At 43.0% G+C, this 16,119-nt stretch overlaps 1 protein-coding gene across 11 annotated transcripts in view; it reads left to right on the forward strand.

The window, feature by feature from the left end:
- The first annotated feature begins 300 nt into the window (after positions 1-300).
- The window catches only part of MSANTD3 (Myb/SANT DNA binding domain containing 3), a 105,216-nt gene continuing 89,397 nt past the window's right edge, over positions 301-16,119 (forward strand). For 3 of the 11 annotated variants that reach the window (XM_072152869.1, XM_072152873.1, XM_072152866.1), the window contains exon 1: positions 305-668. In XM_072152869.1, the coding sequence (XP_072008970.1) occupies positions 662-668 (7 nt within the window). In that variant the 5' untranslated portion in view covers positions 305-661. Of the gene's footprint in view, positions 669-16,119 lie in introns of all 11 variants that reach the window. The other 8 variants (XM_072152874.1, XM_072152876.1, XM_072152877.1 and 5 more) reach the window with 4 other exon arrangements.

Below are 16,119 nucleotides of genomic sequence, written 5' to 3' on the forward strand. Positions count from 1 at the left end.
TTCAAAATTGCATCCGATTTTGCTTTAACCCCTGTAAAACAATTAAAGGGTTAACAAACTTCATAAAAGTTGTTTCACGTACGTTGAGGGGTGTAGTTTCTATAATGGGGTAATTTATGGGGTTTTACTTTTATTTAGGCCTCTCAAAGTGATTTGAAACCTGAGCAGGTCCCTCAATAGCAGGATTTTGTGTTTTTTATGAAAATGTGAAGAATCATGAATACAGTCCACTACATCTCCATCTATCCTCACTGTAGCAGCCCGCATAACCTCCAGTCACTCCATTACATCCCTGCTCTGAGCAGCACCAAGTCCCCTCCAGCTTATCCAGTCCAGCTCTTCCACTGTACAGCCTGCAGCTGGCAGGATCGGGAGGAAGGCCTTTTCAATGCACTCAGGTTGAAGAGCCTCAAATGGCAGGGAAATTATCAGGCTCTGGAGGAAGGGCTGCGCTTGTCCTTTGTTCTGATCAGGTGCAGCCATAACAAAACCAGATTGGGCCAGGCGCAAAATTAACGACGGCGACCAATCTGAGACTTATGGTGAGCAGCCCCAGTGGCCGGAACGTCTCCTGTCTGGGGGCAGCTGAGGCTCTTTGTCCGGGCACAGCTTAGACTGAGGTGCTCGCCAGGCCGTGGAGGAAGCGCTCAGGCCAGTCCCGATGCTTGGTAGGATTAACACCCTCTGAATATTCATCGCTTCACTTTCTAATGAATTGTTTATAGCCTCTGTCACTTCCCTCCACCCTTTCCCGGGCATTCTCCTCCCACTCTCACCTCTTTTTTTTCCGGCATTGCACCCCTCCTCCCCTATTTATCCCATCCCCGTCTATTGATTCCTATGCATGTGACTGGCCGCAGGCGTCGGTCCTGGCAGTGACATCTGTACGTGTGTCCGGGTCACACATTCCCTTTGTCACTTGTAGTAGTATTGGGTGTAGTGGTTTGTATGGTGACATCATACCTTGTATCTATAATACTGAGCAGAGGCAACATTCCCGGCTGTCGTAGTTGCAACCATGTTCTCGCATGTATTTGCCCCGCAAAATTGGCCTCATTCAATGAAGCAAATCTCTTTTGGGGCGATCAACTGGGTTCAAATGTGGAATTGTGAAGAATCTGCATTGTATTACATAAGTGCCATTTATAATATGTAGTCTACTGTGTGATGTCCATCAGTGTCTAATGCTGGGATAGTTTATAAAGCGGTGGTTTAGTGTCCCACATTGTTTCCCTCCATACCCGCAAAAAAAACTTGCCTAGCGATAACAATATGGCACAAATGTGGTGATTCAAGGAAGTGATGTAGTGAACCCCAGCTTCCTCACATCACTGAACAGGGACAGAGCTCTCCACACCACGGTAAGAATAGAATTTTTTTTAATGCAGGTATGAAGAGAAACATTAAAGGATGATTTAAGACACTAAACTAATTGTCCATAAGGCATCAAAAATCAAATAATTGGTACATTTTTAAATTTTTGATGCATAGTGTAAATAGGTTTAAATAAATGCATGTAAGACTAGCGTCCACTGAATTATGTGTTTTACAACACTATAAAAGAAGAAGTTATTTTTTTATGTTGTAGGTTTATGTTACTTGTCCATAAGGACATGTGGGTGGTTTTATGTTCAAAATTGCCCTGACAAGTTACCTTTAAGACTATCAATAGACTAATTGCATATCCTATAAGTTGGCTTAGCTTGACACTAAAACAGCAAGGTCACTCTTTTTATGTAAAAACACCCCATAACCACTTGTCAGTGCTATTGTCAAAACTCAAAAAATGCTTAGAAAAAATGGTGCAGAGCATGCTATTTTATTTTTTTGGAGCAAATGATGCTAGAATTCTGTCCACCTTTTACTCTTATTGATGCACTGTTACTAATGTGCCATTTCCAAGTTCATATTCTACCTCCTATATGCCATCTATTTCAAGGATACAATTTTTTCCTTTTGGATACATATGCTATATCTATATTTTTTGCCTCTAATTGTGTTTTGTTGAAGTATTGATAATACACGTCACTTAACATTAGTTACACCCGGTGCTCAAGTAGGTTACAACACCATATAGACTGTATTTAAGAGACTTGGCACTCCTGCACAGCCTTCTCTTGCGGGCATACCTGCCCTCCACGTGCCCTAAGCGCCATAGCAGTCACAGTACCAGACTTTTTTTACTCCATTATACGTTGCAATCTGTGCCCGATGAAGGTCCAATGCAGTGGTCCCCAAACTAAGGCTCGCGGGCTGCTTCTATCCGGCCCCCATCATCATTGGCACTCTTGGAGCTGCAGCGCCAGCCCCCCCGGATCCGGATTTATTGGTTGGGGGCACCAAAAACGCCAATGATTAGGCTCCTGCTGGGGCCTCCGGCAGGCTCCTGCCCGTCACTGTATAGTGCTCAATGCCAGCGGAAACTGCTGCTCGAGCACTATTACTGGAGCAATGTGGCCGAAAGACAACCCGGGCGCACATCGCTCCATGAACTAGGCTGCGCTGCCGTGCGATGACGCTGTCTGGCCGCGGCAAGAAGAAACAAGACGCGGGAGCCAGAAGGAGGTGAATATAGGATTTTTTATTTATTTATTACAGAGCAGGAAAAACATTGTGCCTCCCTGGGGCCCAACATATAAAACAATTCATTATGGGAGCAAATTAAATAATTAATTGCGGGAGGCAGCATATGTAATAATTAATGATGGTGGAGGGAAGCATATGTGATAATTAATGATGGTAGGGGGAAGCATATGTAATAATTAATGATGGTAGGGGGAAGCATATGTAATAATTAATGATGGTAGGGGGAAGCATATGTGATAATTAATGATGGTAGGGGGAAGCATATGTAATAATTAATGATGGTGGGGGGAAGCATATGTAATAATTAATGATGGTGGGGGGAAGCATATGTGATAATTAATGATGGTAGGGGGAAGCATATGTAATAATTAATGATGGTGGGGGGAAGCATTTGTAATAATTAATGATGGTGGGAGGCAGCATATGTAATAATTAATGATGGTGGGGGGAAGCATATGTAATAATTAATGATGGTGGGGGGAAGCATATGTAATAATTAATGATGGTGGGGGAAAGAATATGTAATAATTAATGATGGTGGGGGGAAGCATATGTAATCATTAATGCTGGTGGGGGAAGCATATGTAATCATTAATGCTGGTGGGGGAAGCATATGTAATAATTAATGATGGTAGGGGGAAGCATATGTAATAATTAATGATGGTAGGGGGAAGCATATGTAATAATTAATGATGGTGGGAGGAAGCATATGTGATAATTCATGATGGGGGGCGGAAGCATATGTAATAATTAATGATGGTGGGGGAAAGAATATGTAATAATTAATGATGGTGGGGGAAGCATATGGAATAATTAATGATGGTGGGGGAAGCATATGGAATAATTAATGATGGTGGGGGGAAGCATATGGAATAATTAATGATGGTGGGGGGAAGCATATGTAATAATTAATGATGGTAGGGGGAAGCATATGTAATAATTAATGATGGTAGGGGGAAGCATATGTAATAATTAATGATGGTGGAAGGCAGCATATGTAATAATTAATGATGGTGGGGGGAAGAATATGTAATAATTAATGATGGTGGGGGAAGCATATGGAATAATTAATGATGGTGGGAGGAAGCATATGTGATAATTCATGATGGGGGGGGCGGAAGCATATGTAATAATTAATGATGGTGGGGGAAAGAATATGTAATAATTAATGATGGTGGGGGAAGCGTATGGAATAATTAATGATGGTGGGGGAAGCATATGGAATAATTAATGATGGTGGGGGGAAGCATATGGAATAATTAATGATGGTGGGGGGAAGCATATGGAATAATTAATGATGGTGGGGGGAAGCATATGTAATAATTAATGATGGTAGGGGGAAGCATATGTAATAATTCATGATGGTGGGAGGAAGCATATGTGATAATTCATGATGGTGGGGGGAAGCATATGTGATAATTCATGATGGTGGGGGGAAGCATATGTGATAATTCATGATGGTGGGGGGAAGCATATGTAATAATTAATGATGGTGGGGGGAAGCATATGTAATAATTAATGATGGTAGGGGGAAGCATATGTAATAATTAATGATGGTGGGGGGAAGCATAGAAAATAATTAATTATGAGTGGCAGTCTAGTAATTAATAGGATGGGGGGAGGGAAACCTATTCAATAATTAATGGAGAGGGGTCCCAGTATATTAAATAATTAATTAACCCAATTAATTAATTCATTGGGCCAATATATAAAATAGTTCACGAGGGGGTGCAGTATATTAAATAATTAATTGAGGGGGAAGCCAGTGTATTACGGATGCGGTCACATGTACCGCTAATTATTTTTAAACTTTAGTCCAGCCCTCCAACGGTCTGAGAGGGACAGTGAACGGCCCCCTATGTAATAAGTTTTGGGACCCCTGGTCTAATGTAAGACCGAAACGTTGCATTATTGTGGATTGCTGTTCTTTATCTCACTTGAATAAAATATACTATGAAAATTCATCTATCAAGTCTCTCTAATACTGTGTTTTGTTGAAAAGCCTGCATCACAGTGAGGCTACCTGCGCAAGACAAGGAAAATGGGGACGTGTAATAACCGTATTTTCTACAGCTAGCAAATGTCCTCATTTGCTTATATAGGCTCATTTGCTTATATAGGCTTAACATGGCTGTTAATGTTACAGCCCCCGTGCATGTGAGGACTTCCTGAGATGCAAAAGATAGCGGAGGTTCTATTCCTGTCCTGTTTGCGTCCTGGGCAGTGATTTTTATTTATTTTTTTTGTGGCTATCAGCGAGTGAGCGGAGCTCTCCTGCAGATAGGGGCGTTGCTAGGGTCAGAAAAGATCCAGGGCACGGGGCTTTGTGAATATATACTGAATTCTCACTAGCGTCCATTTGTATACACACTACCCCACATGTGCCTGTTCCACAAAAACATGAAATTTCATAGACGGCTTTAGAAAACACAAACAAAATCTCTCCCTGTTGCATCCAGTTACTTCAAGTGACATGTCCTTGGTTTGTACTTGTTCTTGTTCGTTATCTTCTCCATTAGGCCCCACGTTACCTTGTCTCTTCCTCAAGTCATATGTCATTCCTGCAGAGTTTAACACACAGACATTTTATTTTCTAAACTATAACATTGGGGCACATTTACTTACCCGGTCCAGTCGCGATCCAGCGGCGCGTTCTCTGCACTGGATTCGGGTCCGGCCGGGATTTAATAAGGTAGTTCCTCCGCCGTCCACCAGGTGGCGCTGCTGCGCTGAAAAGCATTTTAACGCGCCGGAATTCACCGAGGCCATCTGAGTGAAGGTAAGCGGGTCCCGAGCGACACATTTTCGGTTCTTAAATGCGGCGGTTTTTCCGAATACGTCGGGTTTTCGTTCGGCCACGCCCCCACGATTTCCGTCGCGCGCATGCCGGCGCCGATGCGCCAAAATCCCGGGGCAATTCAGGTACAATCGGCGCAAATCGGAAATATTCGGGTAACACGTCGGGAAAACGCGAATCGGGCCCTTAGTAAATGACCCCCATTGTCTCTAAATATTGGAGAAAATAATACCAGAACCAAATAAATAGTGCTTCCTTTTGTGAGTCATTGTAGAATTCCCTTACTGTAGGCCCCACACTTTACATTGCCTATACATGTGGCCCTACACTGTCTATTGTACTCATTTTGTCCCCCACCTTTAAATATATCCCCCATAGTGACCCCAACATGATTAACCATCAGTTACAGCCCCCAGGCAGTGTACTACACTTGAGGTGCACTCTCTTAATAATGCCCCCACATTGTGCGACACACAATATTCCCTAAATGTGGCCTGTTATGTAATAAGGCCACCCACATTTATAATACAATAATACCAACCTCAATTTGGACACCCAGAAAATTCACCCTAACTGTGCCCCTCACCTAGTAATGCCCCAGGTATGTGACCCGGACTATAGATAATGCCTCCTCAGTGCCTAATAAAGCCTTCCTAATAATGGCTAATAATTCCTCAACAATTATTACTTCCCCCACAAACTCAGTAAGAGCACACTACATTTAGTTAGAACTGTCCCACAGTCAGTAATATCCTCTCCACACTTGGTAATATCCCCCACAATTTTAATAATAGCTCATCCCCAACAGACTTTGTAATAGCCCCCCCCCAAAAAAAAAACTTAGTAATAGCCCCCCAAAAAACTTAGTAATAGCCCCCCACGCACACTTATTAATAGCCCCCCCCATACTTAGTACTGACGCCTCTCCTCCTGATTCTCCTCCCTCTGCAGGACCTGGTGCGGTGACATCACTACATTGTGCCTCCTGCTGTAATGAAGCAGGAGATGCGATGTGGGGACGTCATCTCCCACTGAGCTCCCGGCATCGCTGTATACAGCAGCCTCTGTAGTGGAGCGGGGAGCTTTCGGACCAGCGTCCTGCTGTCAGAGTAGATTCGGGGCTTAGGGCACAATATCCGGGGCACACATCCCGGATCATTTGACCTAGCGACGCCCATGCCTGCAGATGACACACTTTGTGCCCAGCATCTGAGTACAGGACAGTAGAGCCGCACCTGGTCTGGACTTCACAAGATCTTTAAATGAAACGTACCATTTGTTTTCATGCATTATGAACTAAACATACCTTATGAATGCTGTGGCTACACTGATGCAGAATCATATCTTGTTTAATCCCTGTGCTGAGTGGTTTTTCTGAAAAAATTAGGAGGGGGAGGCTGGGGACAGGAGGAGGAGACTGAAGAGCTGGAGGATGCTTGGCACTGGAGAAGTATGCTGGGGCAAAGGAAGAGGAGGCTGAAGGGCTGGTGGATGTTTGGGAAGGCTGGGGGACAGGACGAGGAGGCCGGGGGGCCACAGGACGAGGAGGCCAGGGGGCCACAGGACAGGAGGAGGACTGGGGGCCACAGGACAGGAGGAGGACTGGGGGCAACAGGACAGGAGGAGGACAGGGGGCCACAGGACAGGAGGAGGCAGGAGGACGGGGCCACAGGACAGGAGGAGGCCGGAGGACAGGGGGCCACAGGACAGGAGGAGGACAGGGGGCCACAGGACAGGAGGAGGAGGCTGGAGGACAGGAGGAGGCTAGAGGACAGGAGGAAGATGCTGGTGGAGGCTGGGGGACAGGAGGAGGAGGAGGCTGGGGGACAGGAGGAGGAGGCTGGGCCACAGAATGAGGAAAGTGGAGGACAGGAGGCCACAGGATGAGGAGGCTGGAAGACGGGATGATGCTGAAGAAGGCAGGTGGACAGGAGGATGCTGGGGGACAGGAGGAGGAGGCTGGAGAAGGAGCCTGGGGGACAGGAGGATACTGAAGCAGGCTGGGGGACAGGAGGGGGATGCTGGAGGAGGTGAAGGACAGGAGGTGGCTGGGCCACAGAATGAGGAAGCTGGAGGAAAGGAGGCCACAGGACGGGGAGGCCGGAGGAAAGGAGGCCACAGGACGGGGAGGCCGGAGGACAGGAGGCCACAGGACGGGGAGGACAGTGGGCCACAGGACGGGGAGGCCGGAGGACGGGGAGGCCAGAGGACGGGGGGGCCACAGGACGGGGAGGAAGGGGGGGCCGGAGGACGGGGAGGCCAGGGGGCCACAGGACGGGGAGGCCAGGGGGCCACAGGACGGGGAGGCCAGGGGGCCACAGGACGGGGAGGCCAGGGGGCCACAGGACGGGGAGGCCAGGGGGCCACAGGACGCCACAGGACGGGGAGGCCAGGGGGCCACAGGACGGGGAGGCCAGGGGGCCACAGGACGGGGAGGCCGGGGGGACAGGAGGATACTGAAGCAGGCTGGGGGGCTGGAGGAGGTGAAGGACAGGAGGTGGCTGTGCCACAGAATGAGGAAGCTGGAGGAAAGGAGGCAATAGGACAGGAGGCCACAGGACGTGACCCACACCTCTGTACATCGTAAAAAGTTATTACTGCCAGAAGATGGCAAAATAAAAATAAAAAAATTGTACAGGAGGTTTTGATTTTTGTAAATGTATGAAAACATTATAAAACCTATACAAATTTGTTATCCCCGTGATTGTACCGACCCAAAGAATAAAGTAGACATGTCATTTGGGGCTCACAGTGAAAGCCATAAAATCCAAGCCCACAAGAAAACGGCACAAATGCGTTTTTTCACCATTTTCGTTGCATTTGGAATTTTTCCCGTCTCCCAGTACATGGCATGGAATATTAAATACTATCATTATGAAGTACAATTTGTTACACAGAAAACAAGCTGTCACAGAGCACTTTATGTGTAAAAATAAAAAAAGGTCTAGATTTTTGAAGGTGGGGAGTGAAAAATAGAAATGTAAAAACAAAAAAGGGCCAGGTCGTTAAGGGGTTAATAGACGTTATTTATAAAAGAAAATTATCTGTCAGCATCTTCTGTGCTGAAATGGCAAATTAAGGCAGTAATAGTAATATTACATCAGTAATCAAAGTAAATCGGTAAACAAAGGTTATACAACGTTTTTAACCGTCTCCTACAGACTATTATGGCTGACTCTGCCCTGCCCCCCACCCCCTTAGACAATGGCTGGCGCCTCTTTCCCAGACCATAGTATGGCCGATGTCGCCAAACACCCTAGACCAACTGTGTCTGACAACGTTAACCAGCGCCCCCCCCCCAACTGCCAAACAACCCCCCCACCCTCATACCAGACTGGCTGACGCTGCCAACCAGCGCCCCCCCCCCTCACCACCCAAGCCGAACTGGCTCACATCGCCAGCCCCTCCCCAGACTGATGCTATCAACCACCCCCAAGGCCAGACGGTGAGACTGACGCTGCCAAAAAACACCACTGCCCAAACCAAACTGTTGCTGTTTGGGGGTAATGGTGCCCGGTCATGGGTCTATGATGCATGGTGAGGCTGTAACGTAACCTCTGCTAGTGGGTATGGAGTGCTGCTGGACCCAAATTATAACAGACCCACCTCCCACTTTCATTTTGGATGCGTTTAAAAATGCAATGAAAATGGCATGTGGGAAGGCGCCGAATCCGTTCAGAATCTGTGAGTGTCAACTGTTTATTATAGCCGACACCCACGATTGGATATTCCTCCAATTGCAGGCGTTAACCCCTTACATGTATGGGGCATCTCAACTGATTTGGTGCCCCCTCTCTCTCCGCGGCGCTTACCGGGGGAGGGGTCCGTTGCTCTGATGGCAGCCCTGGGGTCTGCCGGTGCCCCGGAGCTGCGCGGTCTTCTTCTGGGACCGGGTCGTGCATGCTCAGTGTGTTACATAACACAGTGTAAAACATCTGTTATATGAAAAAAAAAAAATTATTTTAATTAAAGTTTTTGTAATAAAAAGAATAAAATAAAGTAAAAGTCCCCTAAACACATCTCATAAAGTTAAAAAAAAAAACACTAAATCGCCAAAAAAACCCCCACATTTTTGGTATTGCTGTGTCCGTAAGATCTGTACAATAAATGAGTAACATTATTGGACCCGCTCGGTGAAGGCCATAAAAACAAAACCCGAAAAATTTGCCAAAAATGTAAATGTTTCATAAAATCCCTTCACAAAAATGTTACAAAAAGTGACAAATAATAAGCGCTAAACCAGCTCCGTCAACCAAAAAATATTAAAGTTATGTCTCCGAAAAAATGGCGATACGAAAATAAATTAGATTTTCTCTATGTTAGTTTTTCTTCAGTAAAACTGATCCATAGAATAAATATAATGGGGCAGATTTACTTACCGGTCCATTCGCGATCCAGCGGCCCGTTCTCCGACGCTGATTCGTGTTCTGCCGGGATTCACTAAGGCCTGATGTCCACTAGGTGTCGCTGTTGCGCTGAAAATAAGCCCTAAACCAGCTCTGTCAACCAAAAAATATTAAAGTTATGTCTCCGAAAAGATAGCGATACGAAAACAAATTACATTTTCTTTTTGGATATTAGTTTTTTTTAAGTAAAAATATATTTAAAAACACTATATAAATGAGGTATCACTGTAATCGTAGTGATCTATAGAACAACGATAATATAGTATTTTTAGTGTAGGGTATACAACCCCCAAAACATACAAATATGTCGCTAATACAAATATGTCTAATGTCGCTAAAAATGAGCCCTTATTTGTCCAAATCGACTAAACAAGGGACAATGCATAATCTGCTCCGAATGGCGCAGCTTCCCTTCAATGCCCTGTTGCGTGCCCATCAAGCAGGTTACCACCACATACTCAGGAGCAATTGGGTATGAAATTTTGTGGAGCGATTTTGGTATTTTATCCACTGAGAATTTATACATTTTTTGACAAACACATTCACTGTTGCACACAATTTTGTTTGTTTTGTTTTATCCCCTGTAAAACAATTAAAGGGTTAACAAACTTCATGAAAGTAGTTTTACATCTATGATGGAGTAATTTATGAGGTTTTACTTTTATTTAGGCCTCTTAAAGTGACTTGAAACCTGAGCAGGTCCCTCAATAGCATGATTTTGTGTTTTTTTTTTAAGAAAATGTGAAAAATTGCACCTAAAGTTCAAAGCCCCATAACATCTTACAAATAAGAGAGGATGCGTAAAAAACCATCTCCACATAAACCAGACATTCTGTTAATGTTAGTTAGCAAGTATTTTTGCTGTTATGACTTTGTGTGAAAAAAGTAGAACATTTTTGAATTTCAAAATTTTTTACCAAATATCTTTTTTTTTTCATAAATAAACGCAAAACATACCACCAACATTTTTCAACTAGCATGCAGTACAAAGGGTCACGAGAAAACAATTTCAGAATCACTTGGATATGTTAAAGTGTTCCGAAGTTATAACCATTTATAGTGACACAGGCCAGATTTGAAAAAATGGGCCTTGTCAGGAAGGTGAAAAGTGGCTTCGGCGGTAAGGGGTTAAAGGACACTAACCTTTAGTTGTAATACTAGCCATATATCTCAGGATGGGAATAAGCCAGAAGCATTATACAGGTATCGTTGGAAGGCTCTCTCCAGCTATGCTAAAACTATTTTTGTTAAGTAACTTTGCAGTTATGTTTTAAAGAACTACACAATACTTTTTGCGTGTCTTGATTTGATTCAGAGATATTATGTTCTTATTTAGGGAACAATGAATTCCAAATATTTTACAGTAGAATGCATTCCATGACCTGGAGCTGAAATTGGATGGATACAATAGGACTTAAGACAACTAAAGAATTGTTGAAAAAGATTGTGATTTTGAAAAGCCAAGTGAGAATTCGGACCTTCACCAAAGAAATAACTTCTTCATGCTCTAGCACACGTGTTGAGAATATTTTTTTATTAACCCTTTTGTGTCTAAGCCATTTTAGGGCCTTAGGACCGGGCCTGATTTTTAAAATTCGCCCTGTGTCATTATAGGAGGTTATTACTTTGTAACACGTTAATATCCAGGGCATTTTAAGATTGTTTTCTCGTCACACATTGTACTTCAAAATAATAAAAAAAAAATGATATGTTTTGTGTTTAGTTATGAAAAAAATGAAATTTGGACAAAATTTTAAAAATTATTCATTTTCAAAGTTCAAAATTTTCTGCTTTTTCAGGCAGATAGTCATAGCACCCAAGTAACTTTATAACATTTCCCGGCATGGGCCTATTTTGCATCCTCTCTCTTTTTTAGGAGGCTCAGAATTGTGGGTACAACTTTTCTAATTTTTATGAAAATCGCCAAAACCCTTATTTAGAGAGCTTTTCCGGTACATCTTTTCCAGTGGGTTTAATAGCTAATAATCAGCTTTATGAGTTTTATTAACTCTTTCTTGGTGGTGGAAGAAAAAAATCCTTCATTCTTGTTCATGGTTTTTTTTGTTCACTGTACCATAAAAATGTGTTATCTTTATTCTATGGGTCATCACAATTACGGCGATACCCCATATATTATATATCACACTCACCGGCCACTTTATTAGGTACACCTGTCCAACTGCTCGTTAACACTTAATTTCTAATCAGCCAATCACATGGCGGCAACTCAGTGCATTTAGACATGTAGACATGGTCAAGACAATCTCCTGCAGTTCAAACCGAGCATCAGTATGGGGAAGAAAGGTGATTTGAGTGCCTTTGAACGTGGCATGGTTGCTGGTGCCAGAAGGGCTGGTCTGAGTATTTCAGAAACTGCTGATCTACTGGGATTTTCACACACAACCATCTCTAGGGTTTACAGAGAATGGTCCGAAAAAGAAAAAACATCCAGTGAGCGGCAGTTCTGTGGGCGGAAATGCCTTGATGCCAGAGGTCAGAGGAGAATGGGCAGACTGGTTCGAGCTGATAGAAAGGCAACAGTGACTCATCTCTGAACGCACAGAACGTCGAACTTTGAGGCAGATGGGCTACAGCAGCAGAAGACCACACCGGGTGCCACTCCTTTCAGCTAAGAACAGGAAACTGAGGCTACAATTTGCACAAGCTCATCGAAATTGGACAGTAGAAGATTGGAAAAACGTTGCCTGGTCTGATGAGTCTCGATTTCTGCTGCGACATTCGGATGGTAGGGTCAGAATTTGGCGTCAACAACATGAAAGCATGGATCCATCCTGCCTTGTATCAACGGTTCAGGCTGGTGGTGGTGGTGTCATGGTGTGGGGAATATTTTCTTGGCACTCTTTGGGCCCCTTGGTACCAATTGAGCATCGTTGTAACGCCACAGCCTACCTGAGTATTGTTGCTGACCATGTCCATCCCTTTATGACCACAATGTACCCAACATCTGATGGCTACTTTCAGCAGGATAATGCGCCATGTCATAAAGCTGGAATCATCTCAGACTGGTTTCTTGAACATGACAATGAGTTCACTGTACTCAAATGGCCTCCACAGTCACCAGATCTCAATCCAATAGAGCATCTTTGGGATGTGGTGGAACGGGAGATTCGCATCATGGATGTGCAGCCGACAAATCTGCGGCAACTGTGTGATGCCATCATGTCAATATGGACCAAAATCTCTGAGGAATGCTTCCAGCACCTTGTTGAATCTATGCCACGAAGAATTGAGGCAGTTCTGAAGGCAAAAGGGGGTCCAACCCGTTACTAGCATGGTGTACCTAATAAAGTGGCCGGTGAGTGTATATATATGTATGTGTGTATAATATATATATATATATATATATATATATATATATATATATATATATATTTGCTTGTTTTTGCATCACCATGTAACAATGGGCATAACATTTATATTTTTTTGTTGACAAAGCTGTTTTAGAGCTTATTTTTTGCGGGACAAGCTGTACTTTTTTCTTGGTATAATGTCGGGGTAAATGTTACTTTTTTACCACTTTTTAAGCACTTTTTATGAGGTCAGATGTGAAAATGTCATTTTTTTGGCGTTTTGTTTTTACGGCGTTCACCGTACGGGTTCAGCAACAATTTTATTTTATTGTACAGGGTGTTAAGGACATTGTTATACCTAATATGTTGTGTTTTTGGGGTGATTTTCACTTTTTTATGTTTTATTTAATTATTGCATGGGACTTCAGAGGAGTTTTATTGTTTTTTTTAATAATTTTTTTTTTTTAATTGTTTTTTATTTTGTCCGTTGGGACATGAACAAGTGATCATTTAATCACTTGTTCATTGTAAAATGCTGCAATACTAATGTATTGCAACATATTACATAGACATCCTATGCATTCTGCAAAGGCTGACAGCTGCACTGTTTGATCGTGCTGTAAGCCTAGAGGGTTAAACAGGCGGGATCACAATCCCAGCTGTTACTGCAGGATCCCAGCTACCGCACAAGCCCTGCTTCTGATCCCGGGCGTCAAGGCAGGGCCAGTTCTAGACAAAGTGGGGCCCTGGGCAAAACTAAAAGTGGGGCCCCAAAATAAAACTATTTTATGACCAGTCACAGTCAGCAAGAGGCTCCCTTTAATATGGTTAAATAAACTGTAATTTTGGAGAATTTTATAGGAGATAGATGATAGGGAGATTGATGGGCAGCATGGTGGCTCAGTGATTAGCACTACAGCCTTGCAGCACTGGTCAACATCTGCAAAGAGTTTGTATGTTTTCTCTGTGTCTGCATGGCTTCCCTCCGGTTTCCTCCCACAATCCAAAAAATTACTGGTAGGTTGATTAGACTGTGAGGACCATTGGGGACAGGGACCAATATTTTCTGAAAGCAGACACTTGCCCCATTTTCAAAATTGCATTAAAAAGTTTATAGACAGAGGCGCCTTCATGCAATTTTGATTCAAACTGAAACATTTTATAAAAAATACTTAAAATTTGACTTTGATGGCAAAAAATTAGTTCCAAACAGAAAATATTTACCTTCACATCTCCTACATGTAATAGATGGACATGTGTACAGTTCACAAATGCCTCATATTTATATGTTCACATCAATAAATCCACATAATATCACTAAAACTGTAATAACTAGATGTCTGCTTTTCAGCTTGAAATTTTAAGACAGTCACAACCTGCAAAATATAGCAATAAAACAGAATAAAAAGTAAAGGGGCCATAAAACCTATAGAATTTTGAAAGCAGACAACCAGGCGATGCATTTGGCAATTAACATTCAAAATTTCCGCTAAAATATGTACAAATCCAGATACTTATATAAAGAAAATATACTTTCCTAAACCAGTAAGATGTGAGGAGACCATACAGACACCACATGTGTATATTCACCAAAATATGCAGCAAAGGGAACTGCAGAAAATTTGTACTGAGCGTCACACAGATGTATCATTGTATGTTCCCCTACATAATGGTAACCCAAATAAATAACTATATATTCATAAACCAAGCTAATGAGATAATAAAGTCACATTTAGATGTATTATTAATAACAGAACCCTCCGCGGTTCATAAGAATGAGAGTGAGAATGTCATAACATAGGTGTAAATAATGGGGGATGATGGGAAATAAAAACTTTATTCCAGGACACGTGTGTGTTTTTGGTGTTACATATAACTTTATGGACATGTTCTAGTCGCGGTGTAGTCACATTAGGCGAAGAGGATCGAATGTTCATCGTATCAGTCAATTTTACCAATATAAAAAACTATCACAAAATAAAAGGCAATAAGAGAGAAAGCGTGAAATATTAGTTGATATTATCCCTTCTCAAAATGTAGTAACATATAAAGTGAATATTTCCAGTATCCGTGAGGTGCAGCAGCTCCTGTGTGCAGCAAATTCTCCCTGTAGCCTGATGGCTTAGAATCTGGTGGGGGACACACACACTTCCGGGGGCTGTATCTCTGGCTCTGTGACACATAGAACCCCACTTATTTTTTCCCATGAAAGAAGACAGTCTCCTCTTTTATATGAATCTAAATTTGTGTTTCTAAGTGTTAGGAAAACGGAGATATTAACTGTTAAACTGCCGTTGGGAGTGATTTTTTATATATAAAAATGACACCTGATATTCTCACTTTAAACCTGAATATCTCTGGATCCCTGGCACCTAGAAACAAAATTCAAGATTCATTTGAAAGAAGAGATTCTCAGGGGGCCCTGGGCAATTGCCCCCTTTGCCTACCCATAGCGCCGGCCCTGCGTCAAGGTGTGGGAACTACCCGCATTCTATGACCTAAAATTATGTCGGGGTGCAGGAAGGGGTTGAAGGAAACCTACCATTTGATTTGATGCATTATGAAGCAAACAAACCTTGAGATTGCTGTAGCTACACTGATACAGGATCATATCATGGTGAATTCCTGTGCTGAGTGGTTTTACTGATAAAGAAATGATAAAATTATGATAATGGAGCTGTCTTGCTTCTGTGGCTAGGCTCAGAGCTTCTCCTAGCACATTAGTTATGCACTACTATGCAGGATGATGTAATCCCTGGGTTGTGCCTGAAGGCAGAATAATCAATTACTGCACCATCCCCCAGCTGCTGTGTATGAGTGATCCACCTCAGGTTGATTAGTCCTGTCTACACTAAGTCCTAAAGGGAACCTACCACCACAAATCTACCTATAAAGGTAGATTGGGTGGTAGGTGGATCAATGGGACGTGAGGATAGCCCTTTTAAGGGCTAATCCTCACGTCCCTGCACTTTTTTAATAACTTTAATTTGGTATTTATTCAAATTTACTTATGCGGCTA

The sequence above is a fragment of the Engystomops pustulosus genome, chromosome 5 (genome assembly GCF_040894005.1).
Source record: "Engystomops pustulosus chromosome 5, aEngPut4.maternal, whole genome shotgun sequence".
NCBI classification, from domain to species: domain Eukaryota; kingdom Metazoa; phylum Chordata; class Amphibia; order Anura; family Leptodactylidae; genus Engystomops; species Engystomops pustulosus.